This window comes from Sceloporus occidentalis, unplaced genomic scaffold (genome assembly GCF_023333645.1).
Source record: "Sceloporus occidentalis isolate IW3139 unplaced genomic scaffold, rSceOcc1.0.p SCAF_9, whole genome shotgun sequence".
NCBI lineage: Eukaryota > Metazoa > Chordata > Lepidosauria > Squamata > Phrynosomatidae > Sceloporus > Sceloporus occidentalis.
The window spans coordinates 1,599,853-1,617,218 of NW_028316989.1; the positions used below are offsets into that span (position 1 = coordinate 1,599,853).

Below are 17,366 nucleotides of genomic sequence, written 5' to 3' on the forward strand. Positions count from 1 at the left end.
TGGACAGCTCCTTTAAAGTTCCAGCCAAAACCCAAAGCGGATGGGTCACTGACATGGGAGCCACTACTTTCCCAAGGCCCAGGCGTCCAGAGAGTGGACCTGCTTTCTAGCACTGTGTTGCAAGATGTCTTGCGCCACTGCAGCAACAAACCCCTTGGGTTGGCATGAAGGAAGGGTGGAGGCATTGAGGTTGGCATTTTAAGATGAAAAGAGAGAAAGAAGGGGAAAATAGAGGAAAAGAAAAGCAGAGAGAAAGAGGGGGGACACACAAACACACACACACACACAAAACCGCTGTGGGTAGAGTTGCTATGGAAACTGGCAGCCTGTAGGCTGGCATGTTGCCTGACACCGAGATGGAAAAACAGTTCAAAGGTAAAACTTGGCACAGGGATGTTGCCTTTTGTCAGAGATGTTTCCAGGAGGACAAAAGCAGCTGGCAGTAGCACCTTGGTAGTGCCAGTTCCCTGCGTCGCCTTTTCTTCCTCCATCTCACCCAGTGGCTTGCAAGGCTGACCTGGCAAGAGGAGACAGAAGAAGCAACAGTGGGCACCATTGGCATTGTGCAGTAGGCCAAGGAAGGAAGGAAGGAGGGAAGCAGGGAAAGAAGGACATCTCGACCCAGAGGTGGAATCCACAAAGTGCCCGCTGCAACCCATCCATCCATTTCCCATCTGGAGATGTTTGACGATATGGTGAGTAAATGTTATGCATGAGCAAAACCCTGTAGTTGGAACTGTGTATACAGATGGAGCCTCCTTTATCCAACAAACTTAAAACCAGAAGTGTGTTGGGGATTTTGGATTCTGGAATACTTGCACATACATCATGAGATCATTCGGAGATGGGCTCCAAATCTAAACACAAAATTTATGTTTCTTGCACAACCTATATATGTACTCTTATATAACTTTGTGCATGAGATGCAGAACCATAGGAAAGCAAAAGTGTCACTGTCTCAGCCACGCATGAACAAAGCTTTGGATTTTGGAGCATTTGAGGTTTGGGAATTTTGGACAAGGGAGACTCAACATGTACCATGTATTTTAAATAATTGTGCGCATGAAACAAAGTTTGTGTATAGTGACCCATCATAAAGCAAAGGTGTCACTATCTCAGCTACCTATGGAAAAAGTTTTGAACTTTGAAGCATTTGGGGTTTTTGGAATTTTGGACAAGGGAGACTCAACCTATACAATATTTGTAATAATTGTGTGCAGGAAACAAAGTTTGTGCAAAGTAACCCATCAGAAAGCAAAGGTGTCCCTGTCTCAGCCATGCATGAACAAGTTTTGGTTTTTGGAGGATTTCAGATAAGGGAGCCATGAAAGAAAGGTGCTGGGTAAAACCAATGTTTCGGGTTTGGCGGGTAAATTCCACTCTTCTATAACTGGTTCTGGGTATCTTACTTGCAATTGCACTGCATCATGGTTTTGTTAGTCTTAAAAATGGAATAGGTTGTGTGTCTTTTGCACTTGTATGTGTCACCGGTGGCAGCTTCCATATCAACAGTACGGCGAATCTGTTCTAGTTTGTAATCCAAACCTTTAAGAAAATTTCCTAGATGTGGAACCCTCACCGCACAAAAGTGTCAGTTCCTTGGATAACTCCTTTAAAGTTTGGACTGAGACCCAGAGCAGACTCACCACCGCACTGGCATGGAAACTGCTAGCTCCCATTGTATTTTGCAGGTGAGAATGCAGATGGCTTAACTGGGATGGCATGGGGCTCTCTTGTTCAAACGCTCTTAATCATGTTTGATTAGAGTCACTGTTTCTATTGATGTTATTGGATTTGCTGTATGGCCGACCTCTGAATGTTTCTTGCCAGCTTCGCCCTCCTTTTTGCAAGATCCCAAGAAGTTAGCATTTCTGCATGTAGGGCAGGTGAAATGCTTCTCGTCTCCCATGCAGAGGCATTTAAGGACATGTAGAGGGAACATTAGAAAAGCACATTGCAGCTCTGTGTCACATGCTGCAAATGTTGAGGTCTGTCTTGAACAATGACAGCATCTAGCCAGCCAATTATGTTTTATGTATAGTACCTTGAAACCAAAAGAACCAGGGCAGCCTTGGCTTTTAAACTGGAAGAGAGCAGGGGAGTAAATGAATTCACATGGTTTGCAAATGGCCTCTTCAGCAGGAACATACCCTAAAGCTGTCCTGATTTGGATAGCCCCAATTATGCCTCTTTTAAGTTGTTTTTAAAATGCCCCAGTTTCTCTCTCCTCTTTCTACTTTGCCCTCTGCTTATTTCAGTTGCTGCAAAAGTGCAAAAGTAGTTGGCACTCATAGTTTTGTTGTGGGTTTTTTGGGCGATGTGACCATGTTCTAGAAGAGTTTATTCACTGGCATCGTCAGAGAACGCTGGCATGGAAGTGATTATATACCCCACTTTCTTCTATGCCAGCATTCTCTGAAAATGCCAGCCACAGATACTGGCAAAACGTCAGGAATAAACTCTTCCACAGCATGGCCACATTGCCCGAAAAACCCACAACAAAACTATGGATGCTGGCCATGAAAGCCTTCGACTTCACAGTTTGCACTTGGTTAGCTCAGAAGAAGAGCAAAGGAATGGGTACAGATTGCATGGAGGGCACATTGGATTGCGATGTGCATTGATCTTGGATATGAAGACAGAGGCATTAAAGTCTGTATTTTCAGTGTACAATTCTCTCTGGAAACCCTGTTTTCCAAATTATCAGAGGCCTGGATCATGGCTTGTGGTCTTGTGCTTCCAGTAAAGGGAATCTAGCGGAGCTCCTCATGCGCTCAGTGCTCACATGTTTCCAAACAACATGTGCCAAACGGGGACCAAAACCACAAAGCTGTTCAAAAGCTGTCAGGGGAAAAGACATTTGCTGGGAGAGAAAACAAATGAAGCATCAGAACTAGGAAGGAAAGGACAGACAAAAATAGTTTCGCTGGAATAGTTGCCCCGACAAAGTGTCAGGGCTGAGATTTTCATGTCTGGAAGAAAGAGAAGAGAGACCTTTGAAATGCAGAAAGCGTGTCTCTTGCCAGTCAGATCAGGAAACGCGGCACCTTTTTCATCTCTGCATCTAGCTAGAAAATGGCAACGGAGATGCGGATCCATTCCAAAAAGTACCAGAGTTTGTATACTTGTGTACCTTGAGGTCATTTCTGACTTCTGGAGACTCTAAAGTGACCCTCTGGCAGGGTTTTCCTGGCAAGACTTTTTCAGAGATGTTTGCCCTCTGAAGAAGGCCTGAGGCTGAGAGAGTGTGACTTACCCAAAGTCACCCAATGGGTTTCCATGACTGAGTGGGAATTCAAATCCTGGTCTCTGGAGTCTGAGTCCAGCATGGCTAGTAGTACCTTCAAGTCTACCTCATTGTAGGGTTTTCCTGGCAAGAGGTCATGAATGGAGGTTTGCCATTGCCTTCCCCTGAAGTTGAGAGAGTGTGACTTGCCAAAGTTTTCATGGCTGAGAAGGGATTCCAACCCTGGTCTCTCAGAGGAATCCTAGTCACTATACTATACCATACCATTTCTCTGTAGAGCAAAGGGAAGAAAGGTAAGGAAGACAAGGGGAAGGGGAAGAAAGATTAAGGTTGCCATAAACCAGAATTGAGGGGGCTTCTGGTGGCCAGAAGAAGTGAATTGAAGGCATCCGACAGTGTTGGTCATGAAAGACTATCAAGACTCCAAAGCATGGGAGCTGCGCCAGTATTTCTCCTCCTGTGTTCTTAACAATGGAGTCCTGCCCTTGGAGTGATTTTGAAGAAGAGAAAGAGGGAAAAGAAGGGGAAGAGGAGCAAAAAAGGAGGAGGAAGAAGAGGAAGAAGGGAGGGAAGAGGAAGAGAGAGAAGAAGAGGAAATGGAGGAAAAGGAGGAAGAAGAGAGAAGGAAAAGGAAAAAGAGGAGGAGGAAGAGAGGAGAAAGATGAAGAAAAGGAGGAAGTGGCTGAGCCTGGGGCACTTGCTGGCAAGGTTTCCCATTGCTAGTGATGCTTGTCTTTTTGCCTAGGCCTGAATGATCCTTGACTGAAGAGGGATGGAGGGAGCTCTTTCCAGGCCGACTGTCAGGGCCCCCGATGGAGGGACTCAACAGCTGCAGCAGGTGCTGGGAACAGGGCTCTTGGGAGTGGATCTCTCTCCATCTCTCCATTTGCCAGATGACCCTCAGTGTCCCTTTGAACTCTCTGCTGCTATTGATCCTATTTATTATATAATACAAGGATGTAACCCTCGACTATTTAATCCTTGCATTCAGGGATATCTGATGACACCAGGATTTCCCTGGCTGCAGAAGAAAGATGAACATCCATCTTCACTATTCGCCCTGTAGAAAAAGACATAGAAAAAGACATGGCCAGAAAAAGGGGTTTTCTGCACATCAGTTGGATGTACATTAGAGTCCCTTCCAACTTTGTTAGTTCCTCTGGGAGCCTGCATCTTCCTTCCTCCGAAGCAGAGGCGCCTTGGTGGTCCGAGGGCGTTGGCAACCCAGGCTCAGCAGCATCAGGAGCAGCACTGGAGCGGAGGGAGTTAAGGGCAGGCGCGGGCAGGCGCAGGCGGGCGGCGCTGGGCTTGGCATCTCAGCAGCAGCATTAGCATCAGCAGTAGCCTCAGATGCCAGCTGGGCAGAGAAGGCGGAGGGCCAGGGGGAAGCGGCGGTGCCCGCGGTTACATCACGCCCAGCGCCGGGCCAAGAAGGCAGGCACAGCCCCCGGGCAGCCTCTCCAAGACAGCAGCCATGCAGGTAACACTGGGGCAGCAGGGAAAGGGCAGGGGGTGACACCTTCCAGAGTGCCCAGGGAGAGTGCCAAGATGCCCAGGGAGAGTGCCCAGGAAGAGTGCCAAGAGAGTGCCAAGATGCCCAGGGAAAGTGCCCAGGAAGAGTGCCAAGGGAGACCCAAGATGCCCAGACAGAGTACCCGGGAAGGGTCCCAAGATGCCCAGGGAAAATGCCCAGGGAGAGTGCTCAGGAAGGCTCCCAAGATGCCCAGGGAGAGTCCCAAGATGCCCAAGGAAAGTGCCAAGATGTCCAGAGAGAGTGCTCAGGAAGGGGCTCAAGATGCCCAGGGAGAGTGCCCAGAGAGGGTCCCAATGCCAGGGAGAGTACCAACAAACCCAGGGAGAGTGTCAATCTGCCCAGCCAAGGAAAGGCCGGAGGAAGGAAGGAAAGTTTGTGCACTTGGTCTTGTGGGAGAGAACTACCTGATGAGGAACCCTAGGGGAGATGATGATGATGATGATTGATGATGATTGAGCAGAACTCCCTGAGAGAATTGGTGCCACACTCCAAAATGCCAAGAAAGATGCCCAAGGAGAGCCAGATGCCGGAAAGGCTGGAGAAGGAAAGTTTGCACTCTTGGCTTCTGGTTTCTTTCCTCTGGGAGAGGATTTGGGGGTTTTTTTTGAGGGGGGAGAAGCAGACGACCCTATAATGAACTCCAGGAATAATAATAATAATAAGTTTTGATTCCATGGCACTTCTTGTGAATGCATTTAGGTTTTTCACCTTACAATAAGCTGGCAGCCCAGTTGCTTTCAACTTAATAATATTGCAAGATATTGATTTTGCAACAGGCCTGCAAGGCTGCTCCTTTCCACATTGGAGTGTCTGAATTTTGCACCCTTTCCAGCCTGCACTACAACTCCCATCCTCACCAACCCTGGGCCATGCTAGCTGTTGTCAATGGAGGTTGTAGTCCAGCACAGCTGGAGGGAGATAGGTTGGAGGAAAGCAGGCTGCAATAGTTGCAGCAGCTGCAATCTCCAATTCAGGTGGCCTGTGCCACATGCTCAGTCAATGGCCTCAGGAAGGAAGTGACAGACCCCAAGACTGACCTACCTGGCAGGGCTGTTGTAATGATTACTGTGACAATGACGGTGAAGTTCTCCCTTGAAGGTGTATATGCAACCATTGTGACGTTTTGTTAACATGAGCATTGACTTCAGAGACTGGTGGGCGACTGTGCCAGGCTCAGGCCATGGGCTGTGGATATCAGCTGGGCTGAATGGCAGCTCCCAGCATTCCTCACCATTGCCTGGGTTGGCCAGGGCTGTTGGGAGATAGAGTCCGGCAACATTTGGAGGGCTGCTTGATTCTTCCTATCCTGGATTCAAGATTCGGGTCAGAATCAGGCTGGCCACCCCAGTGGGCAAACATGGGGGTAAGCCATGCCGCTGTCCCAAAACAGTGCCCCAAATCATCTCCTTTTTGTCTTCAACAAATCCCAGAGAGGAGGTCGAAGATAAAATGGGAAGTGAAAGGGTGAAATGATGAGGGAAAGGGTTGCATTAGAGGGAAGGAAAGAGCATGATGGGGGAACCTCTCCTGAGAGCAGGGTGCACTATGGGCTTTGTAGTGGAGGCAGAAGTCGGAGGCAACAAACACCAACTTTGAGGGCTTCCCTATCTCTGCCAAGCTTCTTGGTGCTCTGTGGATCTCCAAGAGACCTGCTAGCATTTGCATCTGAGGAAGTAGATTTACAAAAACTCATGCTGCCAACTTCTTTCTTTCAGTTACTTTCAGTTAGTCTCTGCTACAAGATCTCAGTCTGTAAAATCAGTATGCAGTGATCTTTGAATTCTAAACGGAGGCTCTCATACTTTGAATATATCATGAGACAACAGGACTCATTGGGGAAGATGATGAGAATGCTGAATGGAAGGTGGTCGAAAAAGCGGGAGACCACACTATGGTTGATGCTGCCAAGGAGGCCACAAGTCTGAGTTTGCAAGACCTGTTGATGCAGGATCTCTTGGACTAGAACGATCTCTTGGACAGACCTCTTGCACAAGGGTTGGCCATAAGTCGGAGCCAACTTGCAGGCCAAGGACAGCAGCAGAAGCAAAGCTTTTGTGGACTGCTGCTCAATTCAGCAGGTGCATTTGCCCAGCAAAAAGGCACTGAAAAGGCAACTCGTAATGGGGATGTGAATTATCCACTTTAGCCCACTTTCTCCCCCCTCTTGCCTCTGATGCCCCACTTTGGCGGTTCCTTTTCTCCATCTCTTCTGTTTCTGGCATCCCTCTCCAAAGCTTCCTATTAACCCCTGGCCCTGGGCTCCACTATCTCCCTCCCATTCCCTGCTGGTGCTGCTCTTCTTGTGCCAATCCTGTGCCAGCGACTGAAGCTTTTCTTATCTCAAAGAACAGCTGCCAGCGAAGGGCAGCTGCAGTGCCAATGACCCCCCCCCCCTTTTCTTTTCTGCCTGGAAGGACAACTTCTCTTTCAAGCACAGAAGGCACACAGAGAGAGAGAGAGAGAGAATTTGGGGAGAGATGCTTTTCATATATTCCTTATTGTCAGTGGTAGAAAGAAGAAGAGTGGTAGAAGACCTAGCCGTGTTAGTCTGGAAAATCATTATGCAGAGGGATCTTGTAGCCCCTTTGAGACTAACTGAAAGAAAGAAGTTGGTAACATGAGCTTTCATAGTGTTGAGTCTAAAACCTCAGATGTACATCATGCTTTCTGGTGGTGCACTTAAAATAGGTATGCAAAGGGATCTTGCAGCATCTTTGAGACGATGGAAGAAAAAAGTTGGTAGCATGAGCTTTCATAGACTTGAGCTTAATTCCTCAGATGCATTTAGTGGAGTGGAAGGCCCAGGGACAGACCTATATAACAGTTTGTATGGGAAAACATCCATGGGAATGCAAACCTTAGTGGATATGGAGATGCACTAGTCACCGCATCTCCATGCCCACAGTTTTTTGCATTCCTATGGACATGAGCCTACATCCTCCACCAAATGCATCTGAGGAAGTAGGCTCAAGTCTACAAAAGCTCATGCTTCCAACTTCTGGCTTTCAGTTGGCCTCAAAGCTGGTGCAAGATCTCTTTGCATACCTATTTTAAGTGGACGCCAAAAAGCATGATGTGCACATGTACATGCACTCAGGTGCCATGCAAGTTCACTTGCCAGGCAGCATGCAAATGGCTAGAGGTCCATGGTTGCTACCAGACGGACCCAAGTTTGTTGTTGCCCACAGTGGAAACTGGCAACTCTGTCGAGGATCTTGTTTGCAGGTCAAAGCGAATCAGAGTTTTCTGTCAGCCTGAATTTTTGTCGAGAAAAAGTTTTCAACTGCAAAGAGTCTCTTTAGGTCAGAGCCCTTCTTGCCAGCGAATAGAATAAAATAGAATAATACGGTCATAGACCAGCACAGATAAGAAGGCGATACAGAATAAGAGAAGGGGAAAACACAGGTGGAGAAGAGTATTTAAAATATCCTTCCAGATTTCACAGTATAGCAAGACAAGATTGGTCCCAGTGGAGGTCATTGTCTGGCAAATTTTAACTGCAGCTGCACAGAATCTGGCAGCATTATGTGTTGTATCAGTGCTGATGTCTGAAAGCATCAGGCAAGTGTAAAATTGACCGCTCTGTCCTTGGTATTGTGCATGCCCTTGCCCGTATTTTTGGACATCCAAGAAACACAGATCCTTTGACCATTTGGGAATATTTGCAAAGATTCCTCCCATCACTGTCCTGAGGAGACAGGACCATCTCTAGTCACTTGCAGCCAAGTCCCAAATGCCACCAACTCCTGTGTGAGGGCACCCCTTCCTTGTGCAAACCTTTCTCCGGTAGCTTGGTCCCTCCGGTGAGAAAGATTGCTCTGTTGTGCTGAGAAATGGATTATCAACCTTGTGACATCTCCAGGGCAGCTTTTATGACGAGCGACAAGTGTGTCGGATGGAGCTAAGAAGGGATTAGGAGCGCCATCCCCCACCATTGCCCAGGACAAGTCCCTTGGTGCAAACTCGGCTAAGCAGAAAGGACAGCGTTTTGAACTGTGTGGCATTTTAAAAAATTAATTGCAAGCATTAAAGAGCGTAAGAAAAAATAAGTCACTGGGTTAAAATGTTGGCGGAGGTTGCTTGCATGGGGAAACTTTCGGTTGAGTCTCATTACTTTTAGGTTGACTTACACTTGGCATAAAGAGAGCTGGCGTGGCAAAGTGGTTTGAGGGTTGACTCCAGAGACCAGGGTTTGATTCCCAGCTCAGCCATGAAACCATTGGGTCATACTCTCTCAGCCTCAGAGGAAGGCAAGGGAAAACCACCTCTGAACAAATCTTGCCTAGATTTAGGGTCACCATAAGTTGGAAAATGAAGGCACACAGCAACAGCAAATAGGACTTTTTAAAGAATGTTTTCAATGGGAGGGAGAAAGTGCTGGCTGGTGGTAAATCCAATACTAAGTTTTGGAGAGCTTGAATGATGCTCTCCATAGTGCTGGATGCGTTTTAAAGCCAGCAATGGATTCATCACTCCTCTGAAACAACTGGAGGGGAAAATGAAAGAGAAAGTCTGGAGGGAGAAGAGCATGAAAGCTAAAAACCCTTCTCTTAACCAAACTAAGGGGACTAGGAGAAGGTGGAGGGAAACTGGTTCATTTGTCCATGTAGACATGCCCTCTGTCTCACTTGCAAAAGTTAGGCTCTGTTAAATAAGGCTGTCTGCCAGGCTTGCTTGATGCTGTTCTTGTTGTGTGCCTTCAAGTTGTTTCTGACTTATGGCGACCCTAAGATGAATCTGTCATGGCATTTTCTTGGCAAGATTTGTTCAGAGGAGTTTTGTCATTGCCTTCCCCTGAGGCTGAGAGAGTGTGACTTGCCCAAGGTCGCCCAGTGGGTTTACCTGGCCGAGCCAGGATTCGAACCCTGGTCCAACACTCAAACCACTGCACCATGCAGGCTTGCTTAGCAAAAGGAAAATGAGCCAAGTGGAGGGAAGCCTCAGCCAGAAATGGCCCCCCATTTGTCAAAAGAAACTAAGCCCAAAAGGAACGTCAGTGCCAATCCAATCAGATGCGCAATAGCTCACCCACTTGGGATGCACATTTTCAGCCATTTAATCCTGCATGCAACAATGGATAATTTCCATATTTTAATCCCACTGTGGGAATCAGGGCTTTGGCGCTGCATTATGAAGGGAGGTCACAGCAAAGGTGGGGAGAACTGGTTTAAATGGCCCATGTAGACCTGCCCAGTGGGATTTCTTCCTCTGCAAGGTCCTCTGGGTGCGGGCAAAGTGGGCTGGTGAACTGCTCAGTTTATGCCTAGTGCATTAATTCCTCTGCTTGAGAGAACCACTGCCCTCTCTCACATTCCCCAACAGAACATGGGAAATCCATTAGCTTACGAGGCACTTTCTTCCAAGACTTGTCTGCAATTGGTTTGGATTGTTTGAGAAAAATATATCACACTGCATTGGTGAACTGAAAGGTGTGTATGTGTATCTCTGCAAACTTACCTTCTTCTCCATTATGGAGTCAGGATTTAAAGTCTGTGTCCTAAGGGGTTTTCCATTTCAAAATGGCAAAAGAGGCCAACAGACTTCAGGGTGTTTCTGTCTTGGAGCATTCCCACAATGTGACACTTCTGTATTTGTTGTTCTTGTTATTGTTGTGTGCCTTCAAGTCGTATCTGACTTACGGTGACCCAAAGGTGAAATTATCATAGGGTTTTCTTGGCAAGATTTGTTTAGAGGAAGTTTGCCTTTCCCTGAGGCTGAGAGAGAATGATTTGTCCAAGATTATCCAGTGGATTTAATGGCCAAACTGGGTACTGAACCCTGGATCTCCAGAGTTATAGTCCAGCTCTCAAACCATTATGCCAAGCTGCAAGAAATACTGAAGTCTACCTACAAGAGAGAAATAATGCAATCCTATTCATGTCCTAAACATGAATAAATTCCATTGCAGAAGCAGTTGTACATTTTGTGTGTTTTCTTGCATTCACAGGATTTTGTTCACTGCTTTCAGGCATCAATTGCACCCCAAAAATTGGTTGCTTGGGGGGCTTTTGGGATACTGCAAAAGTGGGTTACAGTGGCCAGTTGTGGCCTGCAGACCCTATCTTCCCACCCTGTTTTACAGCTTAGATATCTTTAAACTACTGTTTAATTCACAGAGTGGGCGTTGTGTCGATGGTCACACTTTAACAAATCTGCGTTTGTGAACTAATTAACAAATGTGAAATCAACATCCATGTTAGGCCACAAGGGAAAGAACCTGAGTTATACCTAAATTATGATTCAGGAGTTTCACATTGGAGTCTTCCCTTGGAAGTCTCTTCATCCAAGAAGCAGATCAGCAGCAATTGGGTGTCTGGAAATGCTGAAATGTCTCTCTCCAATTTTTCATCCTTGCCCTTGCTGCTGTCAAACTGGTATCCAAATACTCCTTTGCCTGGTGCATTTTTTATACAGGAGGATTCCTGTGGGAGCTATAAGGTCCTCATTGACCTCTCCCTTATTACAGATCATCATAACCCAAGCAAGATGGATCTGAAGCAGAACTGGCACAAGGACGGTACCTTCTTCATGTTACAACCAGCTCTGCCAAGATCGCTTTGCAAAGTAGCACTTGCATCTTTGCCAACCTAGTGCAGGGTTTGAGTTCCAGGACTCCTGGGTCCTTCTGTAGAGTTTTATCCAGGTTTAAGTGCCCATGTGGCCAATATCTATCGCAAAGGCTCTAGCGGCACACTAGTCTTGACATATATACAAGCCATTGGCCCTTTCTCCTCCCTCCGTCCTGCTCCGAGTTATTCCTTCCATCCTTTAATCGCATAAAGCAAAGTGCAGATCTCTGCTGGGCTATACAGCTCATGCTGCCTTGTAACCAGTTAAGGCTCAAAAGCTCTTTGAAATCCCTTGAAAGAGAAGAACCAAACCTTGCCAAGTTTTTTTTTAATGTAAAGCTTAACCTACATTTCCTTTCCTCATTGCACAATGCGGATTGCTCTTTGTATGGCTTTTTGACTCCAATGGGAACAATCGTCTCCTTTTTCCTCCAGGACATTCTTTTATGTCTGTCTTTCTGGACACACACAGACCATCCCTTCTTCCTTGCCTTTGCCGAGATCATCTTTCCAAGCTTCTTTTCCAGAAAGTGCCCCCCTTCCTCTTGCCATTAGCTGAGAATGGAAGCCATGGAGAGCAAACGCAGAATCGGAAAGGAGAGAAATGGGTCATTGATGCCAAGAATCCAGTTCCCTCTTCCAGGCTACATCTGTTCTCCAAGTGATTCTGGATCCCTTTATTGGAAAGAGAATTTAATGGAAAGATGGGAATGTGGTCTGAAACAACCACCTGGCAAGGTGATTCCTAAAAATATCAGGTATTCTTGTGGCCTGAAGACTGGTTTCCCATTTCTTCATTTCCCAACCGTCTGTTGCTTTAAAGCAGTGGTCCCCAAACTGTGCCCTTTAAGAGATTTTGGACTTCAGTGCACAGAAGCCTCAGCCATGTTGGTCAATAGTCTGGGATTCTGGGAGCCGAAGTCCAAAATCCCTTAAACAGCACAGTTTGGGGACCACTGCAAGTTTAAAGGACCATACATTTCCATTCCTGACTATATGATCACTCTTGTGTCCTTTGAAGAAAAGGCTTAGAGCAGTAAGAGCTAACCAAGTGCCTATCTGGAAGCACCTTTAGCCAGACAATCTGTGGCTTTTTGCAGAACATGAGCCTTGGTCCTGGGTTTGTGTGTCAGCGCAGCTCCTTCGTGAAACAGGTGCGCTAGCCAGCAACAACAAGCCCAACGCCAATGAATAATGAAAAGCCCATGAATGTGGAAAACAAAAGGGGAGCTGCTCTGCATTACTGATGCACAGGAGGAGAAAGAACATGTCAGAGGAGACAATAGGGACCCGTGTCCTTACTGACTGTCAGGGGTGGGCACTTTGGGAAGGTCTGGCAGCCAACTTGCCAGCTGGTGTTTTATGCTTGCCTGCGTTCCCCCTACAGAAGCAATTCGACCCTTTTGTTTGATGTGCATTCACTTCAAATTTAGGGAAGCGGAGTTGTACATGAATGTGCATGGGGCATGGGTGTGTGCATGCATTGCATGTGGATATGCCTCTCTGCACTTCGCATGCAGCTGTCCCTCTCAAAATAAAAGGTGGTCTGAAGGGGCCAGTGGGCTCCAAAAATTCATTGAATTGCAATCCCACATCCCCGCAACATAGCGTAAAATGCCTGCACATGGAGACACAGCCTGTGAGGATAACACAACCCACAAGCACAGCACAGCCCTCCTTCTTAATAACTTTTGCCATCTTGACCACACTCTGATGTTGCTTGCCAACTATGTTTTAGCTTTGAAACATTGGAGGGTATGAGACCCAGCATGATGTAGTCATTTGAGTGTTGGATTGTGACTCTGGAGACCAGGGTTCAAATCCTGGCTTGGCCATGAAACCCACTGGGTGACCTTGGGCAAGTCACACTCTCTCAGCCTCAGGAGAAGGCAATGGCAAACCTCCTCTGAACAAATCTTGCCAAGAAGACCCCAGGATAGGGTTGCCTTAGGGTTGCCATAAATTGGCAATGTCACAACTTATTGTGTCATTGCCTGGGGAGGCATTGCACTTAGCCCACCCCTTGCTAATCTCCCCTCTGCAGACAAAATGGTGATGGTCACATTCATGCAGTCCATTAGAGACAAAACCCATATCCCTGGTTCTGAGGCTTTCTACCCTCCATCCCTCCTACATTCAACTTTCTGCACCATTCTTCAAATGTTCTTTTTTCCCTGTCCTCCTTCTTACATTAAGAAGTAATGTAGAACAACCCATTGTTTCCTCTCCCTTGCTCATTCGGTAACACAATATATTTCGCTGGCATGGAAACAGGGAAGCGAGCCCCTGAGGGCTTTTGTTCGCGAGGTGCCAAGCCAAGGGACCACTTTCAAAAGAAAACAAAGGACCGAAAGGGGTTTCTGCCCGCCACCCACCAATGTTCCCGCATGCCTTCAGACAATTTCTGCAACCGAACCTGAGAGTTTTCTGCAGCCTTCAACCTCCTGTCCAATTTGAGAAGAGCCCCCAAAATGCATAAATTGTGTTTTAAAAATATAACATGCACTATAGTCTGAAAAGGGATCCAGCAATTACTCATGGAAATAATATGGCCGTTGCCGGTTCCACAGAAGTAAATGAGCTGGCTAGGTGTGGGATGTGAACTGAAAGTGAATAAATGCATCTGCTAAAAATAAAAAAGGGCATATATTTGTTCAAAGTGCATTGCAAACACTGATGTGCACCTCCCTCTGCACCTCTCTGAGAGCTGAGCTTGCACTCCCAGCTTTTGGAAAAGCGCAGTTCCCTGAATGCCAAACCACTTCCAAGAGTTAAATCGTCCACTGAGTCTCCATACGCCAGAATCCAGGACGCGCCAAACACACTCTGTGGCCTATTTTGGAGTGAGATACACAAGAGGAGTGAGTGAAAGGCATTGAGCTGGCTTGCAAAAGCAATTCACCTTTGGATGCAAACTGGTGGGTGCCATGTCAGCGGGGCAGTGGTTCCACACCAAGTTTTAGGTCAGTTTTGCAATACAGGGAGGCTAGATGCATTCTGCAAGAAGACGAGATGCTTCCATGTGCAGTTTTCAAGCTCATGCACCTACCTAAACCACAAGAGTGGCTCAGGGCCAAAACTCACTGCGGAAATCATCCACTTTCTTTGAGGCCGCTTTAACTGCCCTGGCTAAGTGCTAGAAAATCCTAGGAATTGTAGATTGTGGTGGCACCTGAGCTCTCTGATAGAGATAAATGTCTGACAAAACTAGAGTTCCCAGCATTCCCAAGCATTGAGCCAGGGCAGTTAAAGTGGTCATTTCATTTTTAAAAACTGCAGCTTAACATAGAGGCAGCTTTGTCAACACCCAAAAGAGAGTCTCAAAGTCAACCCATATCTTTGCTGGTTGCATTGCAATCTCATGCCACAAGTCAACAAATGCTGCTCCAATTCTGTCAGAAGATCAAGAAGGTATGATTCTGGAAGGCAAGGGAACATCTGGCAAATCTAGGCCTCTGTTTTTGCTCCTGGATTCTTGTAATTACCCTTCCCATTTTCTCACACTTTCTGCTATTTTCCACTATTAAAACCCACAAAACAGTGATTCCTTTATTGGCCAACCAACATGCACAAAGTACACGTTGCAAGCTTTTAAACACCTTTGCCGGGTGAAGAAGCCAGTGGAGTTTCAAAAGCTTGCAATGCGTATTCTGTGCATTTTTGGCTTGCCAATAACGATATAACTGTTTGGTGGATTTGGGATGTTATTGTACTTTAGGGTTTTTTGTGGGTTTTTCAGGCTATGTGGCCATGTTCTGGAAGAGGTTTTTTCCTGATGTTTCACCAGCATCTGTGGCTGGCATCTTCAGAGAATGCTTATATTTTGGGGGGTCTGAACCCAAAAAGACATTCACGACTTTGGATAGTTTTAAACTTCAGATTAAAATCTGGGGCAGATTGACAGCCTGCCTGAACTACTTGGTGGGAAGGTAGAGAGGTTCTCACATGTTTCAAGGGTCCATCAACCCAGAAGGTGCCGAAAACCATTGCTCTAAGGTGTCTCTTTTCTCCTCTGTTTTAGGATGAGAGCAAAGAGACGGACGGCAGCCTTTTGGGCGATCCTGGCCAGACTTCCCCTGGAAGGAAGGAGAATGCAAAATGGCAGAGGCCACGGCTTACGCGCAGAGCTTTGATGAAATGCTGCCTGGTGAAATGGATCCTCTCCAGCGCTGCTCCCCAGGGATCAGGTAAGGAGCAAGATGGGACCCACAGGATTACCAATGGCTCAGTCGATGTTGTTGCTTCAGATCTTTCACAGGAGGAAAAAGGAACTCTACACTTCCTATTTGGCCAAACTCACTCCCTGAATCTCCTGGTGCTTCTCTTTATCATCACCGTTCCCTGCTTTACTGGCATTATAGAGTCAAAATGCATGGGGTCCTCTCAATGGACTTGCAAAAGGAATCCATGTGCGAAGATTATGGTGCTGCTCTCTACTGCACTTCATTTCTGATTTCAATGTAGTCATATATTTAATTGCTGTGCCACCACTCTTAAAATAGGTCTCACCCGTGCAGAAGGTGGAGTCCTGGTTTGGGGATTTGTAGTTTAATCCGGTCCTCTTCGTGTGGTTCCCTGGGTTGAGAATTTCAGGTGTGAAGGGACTCTTGTTGCCAGAACAGCAAAGCTGGGCCATCAGATATTTCATGTAAGAAATCTCTCCCTTCTTCCCTAACCATCTTCCAGTCCGTCCGTCCATTTGTCCATCTGTCATGGCTCAGTGCTATGGAATTCTGGGATCTGTCATTTCAGTCATAATTTATTATGGTCCATAGACCTAAACATTCAGGCATTCAGCCAAGATGTACAAATTCTCAAAATCCCCCACAATAAAACAAGAGTCAAGGAAGTTCCTAAATCTAACTCTATCCAACTCGGACTCTAGAGGTTTGCAATCTTTTAGCCTTCTTTGTCAGAGAAGGCCAAAACAAACAGCAAATCCCAGGATTCCATAGGATGGAGGCATGCCAGTCAAAGCAGTACCAAACTGCATTAATTCTGCCATATGGCAGTTGCAAAGTTAGTTTCCGTACCATGGAGAGCTCCCATTAAACCTGGAGCCACTCTATGGATTTATTTCCCCAAAGTCTTGGAGCCACCAGCCTCCTTTGCTCCAAATAGGTGCTCCAAGTAGGTTTTCCCAGGTTCTAGGGATGGCTCTAGAACCTGGGAAAACCTACATCTTGCAATCATGTTGGACTACAACTTCCAGGATCATATAGGATTCTGGGCATGGTAGTTTTGGTCTAAGGAGGAAACCCTAGGAATGATTGCTGGAAACCTGCCTCCCTCTCGTGGCCAGACTTTGAAAGGGCTTCTATTATTAGTGCTTTGTCTGGAGTACAATTGATTTCTTAGCAAAAATCATTCACTGGCTTGCAGTACCGGTTCAGCAACCAAGCAAATCTAACCCAGGAGTACCCTTTGTATCCGATGGGTGAGGCTACTACCTTTGTACCGTCTCTGCTCCTAGGTCTTTAATACAGAAACATGCAGGAATTGACCTTTTTTGCTCTGCACCCCATCTCTCCTCATAGGAGAACCCCACTTACTAATGGTGCCTGTTCCAAAGGCATGGCAAGAGGACCAAGTTATTACTGTTTCTCAGCAAAAGCTCATGGGGACTGTGTCCAGTGTCATTGCAAACTATGAAACTCCACCATCACTACTCCGTGAGCGAAATTCAAAAGCCTTGGCCCTACCTCAGGGGTGTGCAGTGTGCGTTTTTGCATGTGGAATCGGATATTGCTTGCATTATGCAAGCTATGTGTTGAATGTTAATGTTGCCCCGTGGGATGCCTGGCGGACTGTGCAACCAGATGTACAGCTGAATGCAAATGTATATTTGCATGCGGAACCACACCAGCGCACGTGATGCAGACGTTTGCGTAGAGGACAAAAGTAGCCAAACACTTCCATGGGAGACCTTTTTGTATGTTCAAGGCACCAACAGAATCCCAGCCCTTAAGTCTGGGAAAGGAAGAAGGATTTTCAAAGCAGCCACAATTGGCTAACA

General features: G+C 46.6%; 1 protein-coding gene across 2 annotated transcripts in view; it reads left to right on the top strand.

Annotated features, from left to right (window-relative positions):
- The first annotated feature begins 290 nt into the window (after positions 1–290).
- Positions 291–17,366, top strand: part of KCNIP3 (potassium voltage-gated channel interacting protein 3) — a 53,053-nt gene continuing 35,977 nt past the window's right edge. Inside the window, exons 1-2 of one of the 2 annotated variants that reach the window (XM_089537438.1) lie at positions 291–695; positions 15,372–15,537. In XM_089537438.1, coding sequence (XP_089393564.1) covers positions 681–695; positions 15,372–15,537 — 181 coding nt within the window. In that variant the 5' untranslated portion in view covers positions 291–680. Of the gene's footprint in view, positions 696–4,604; positions 4,728–15,371; positions 15,538–17,366 lie in introns of those variants that run through there. The other variant, XM_089537439.1, reaches the window with a different exon arrangement.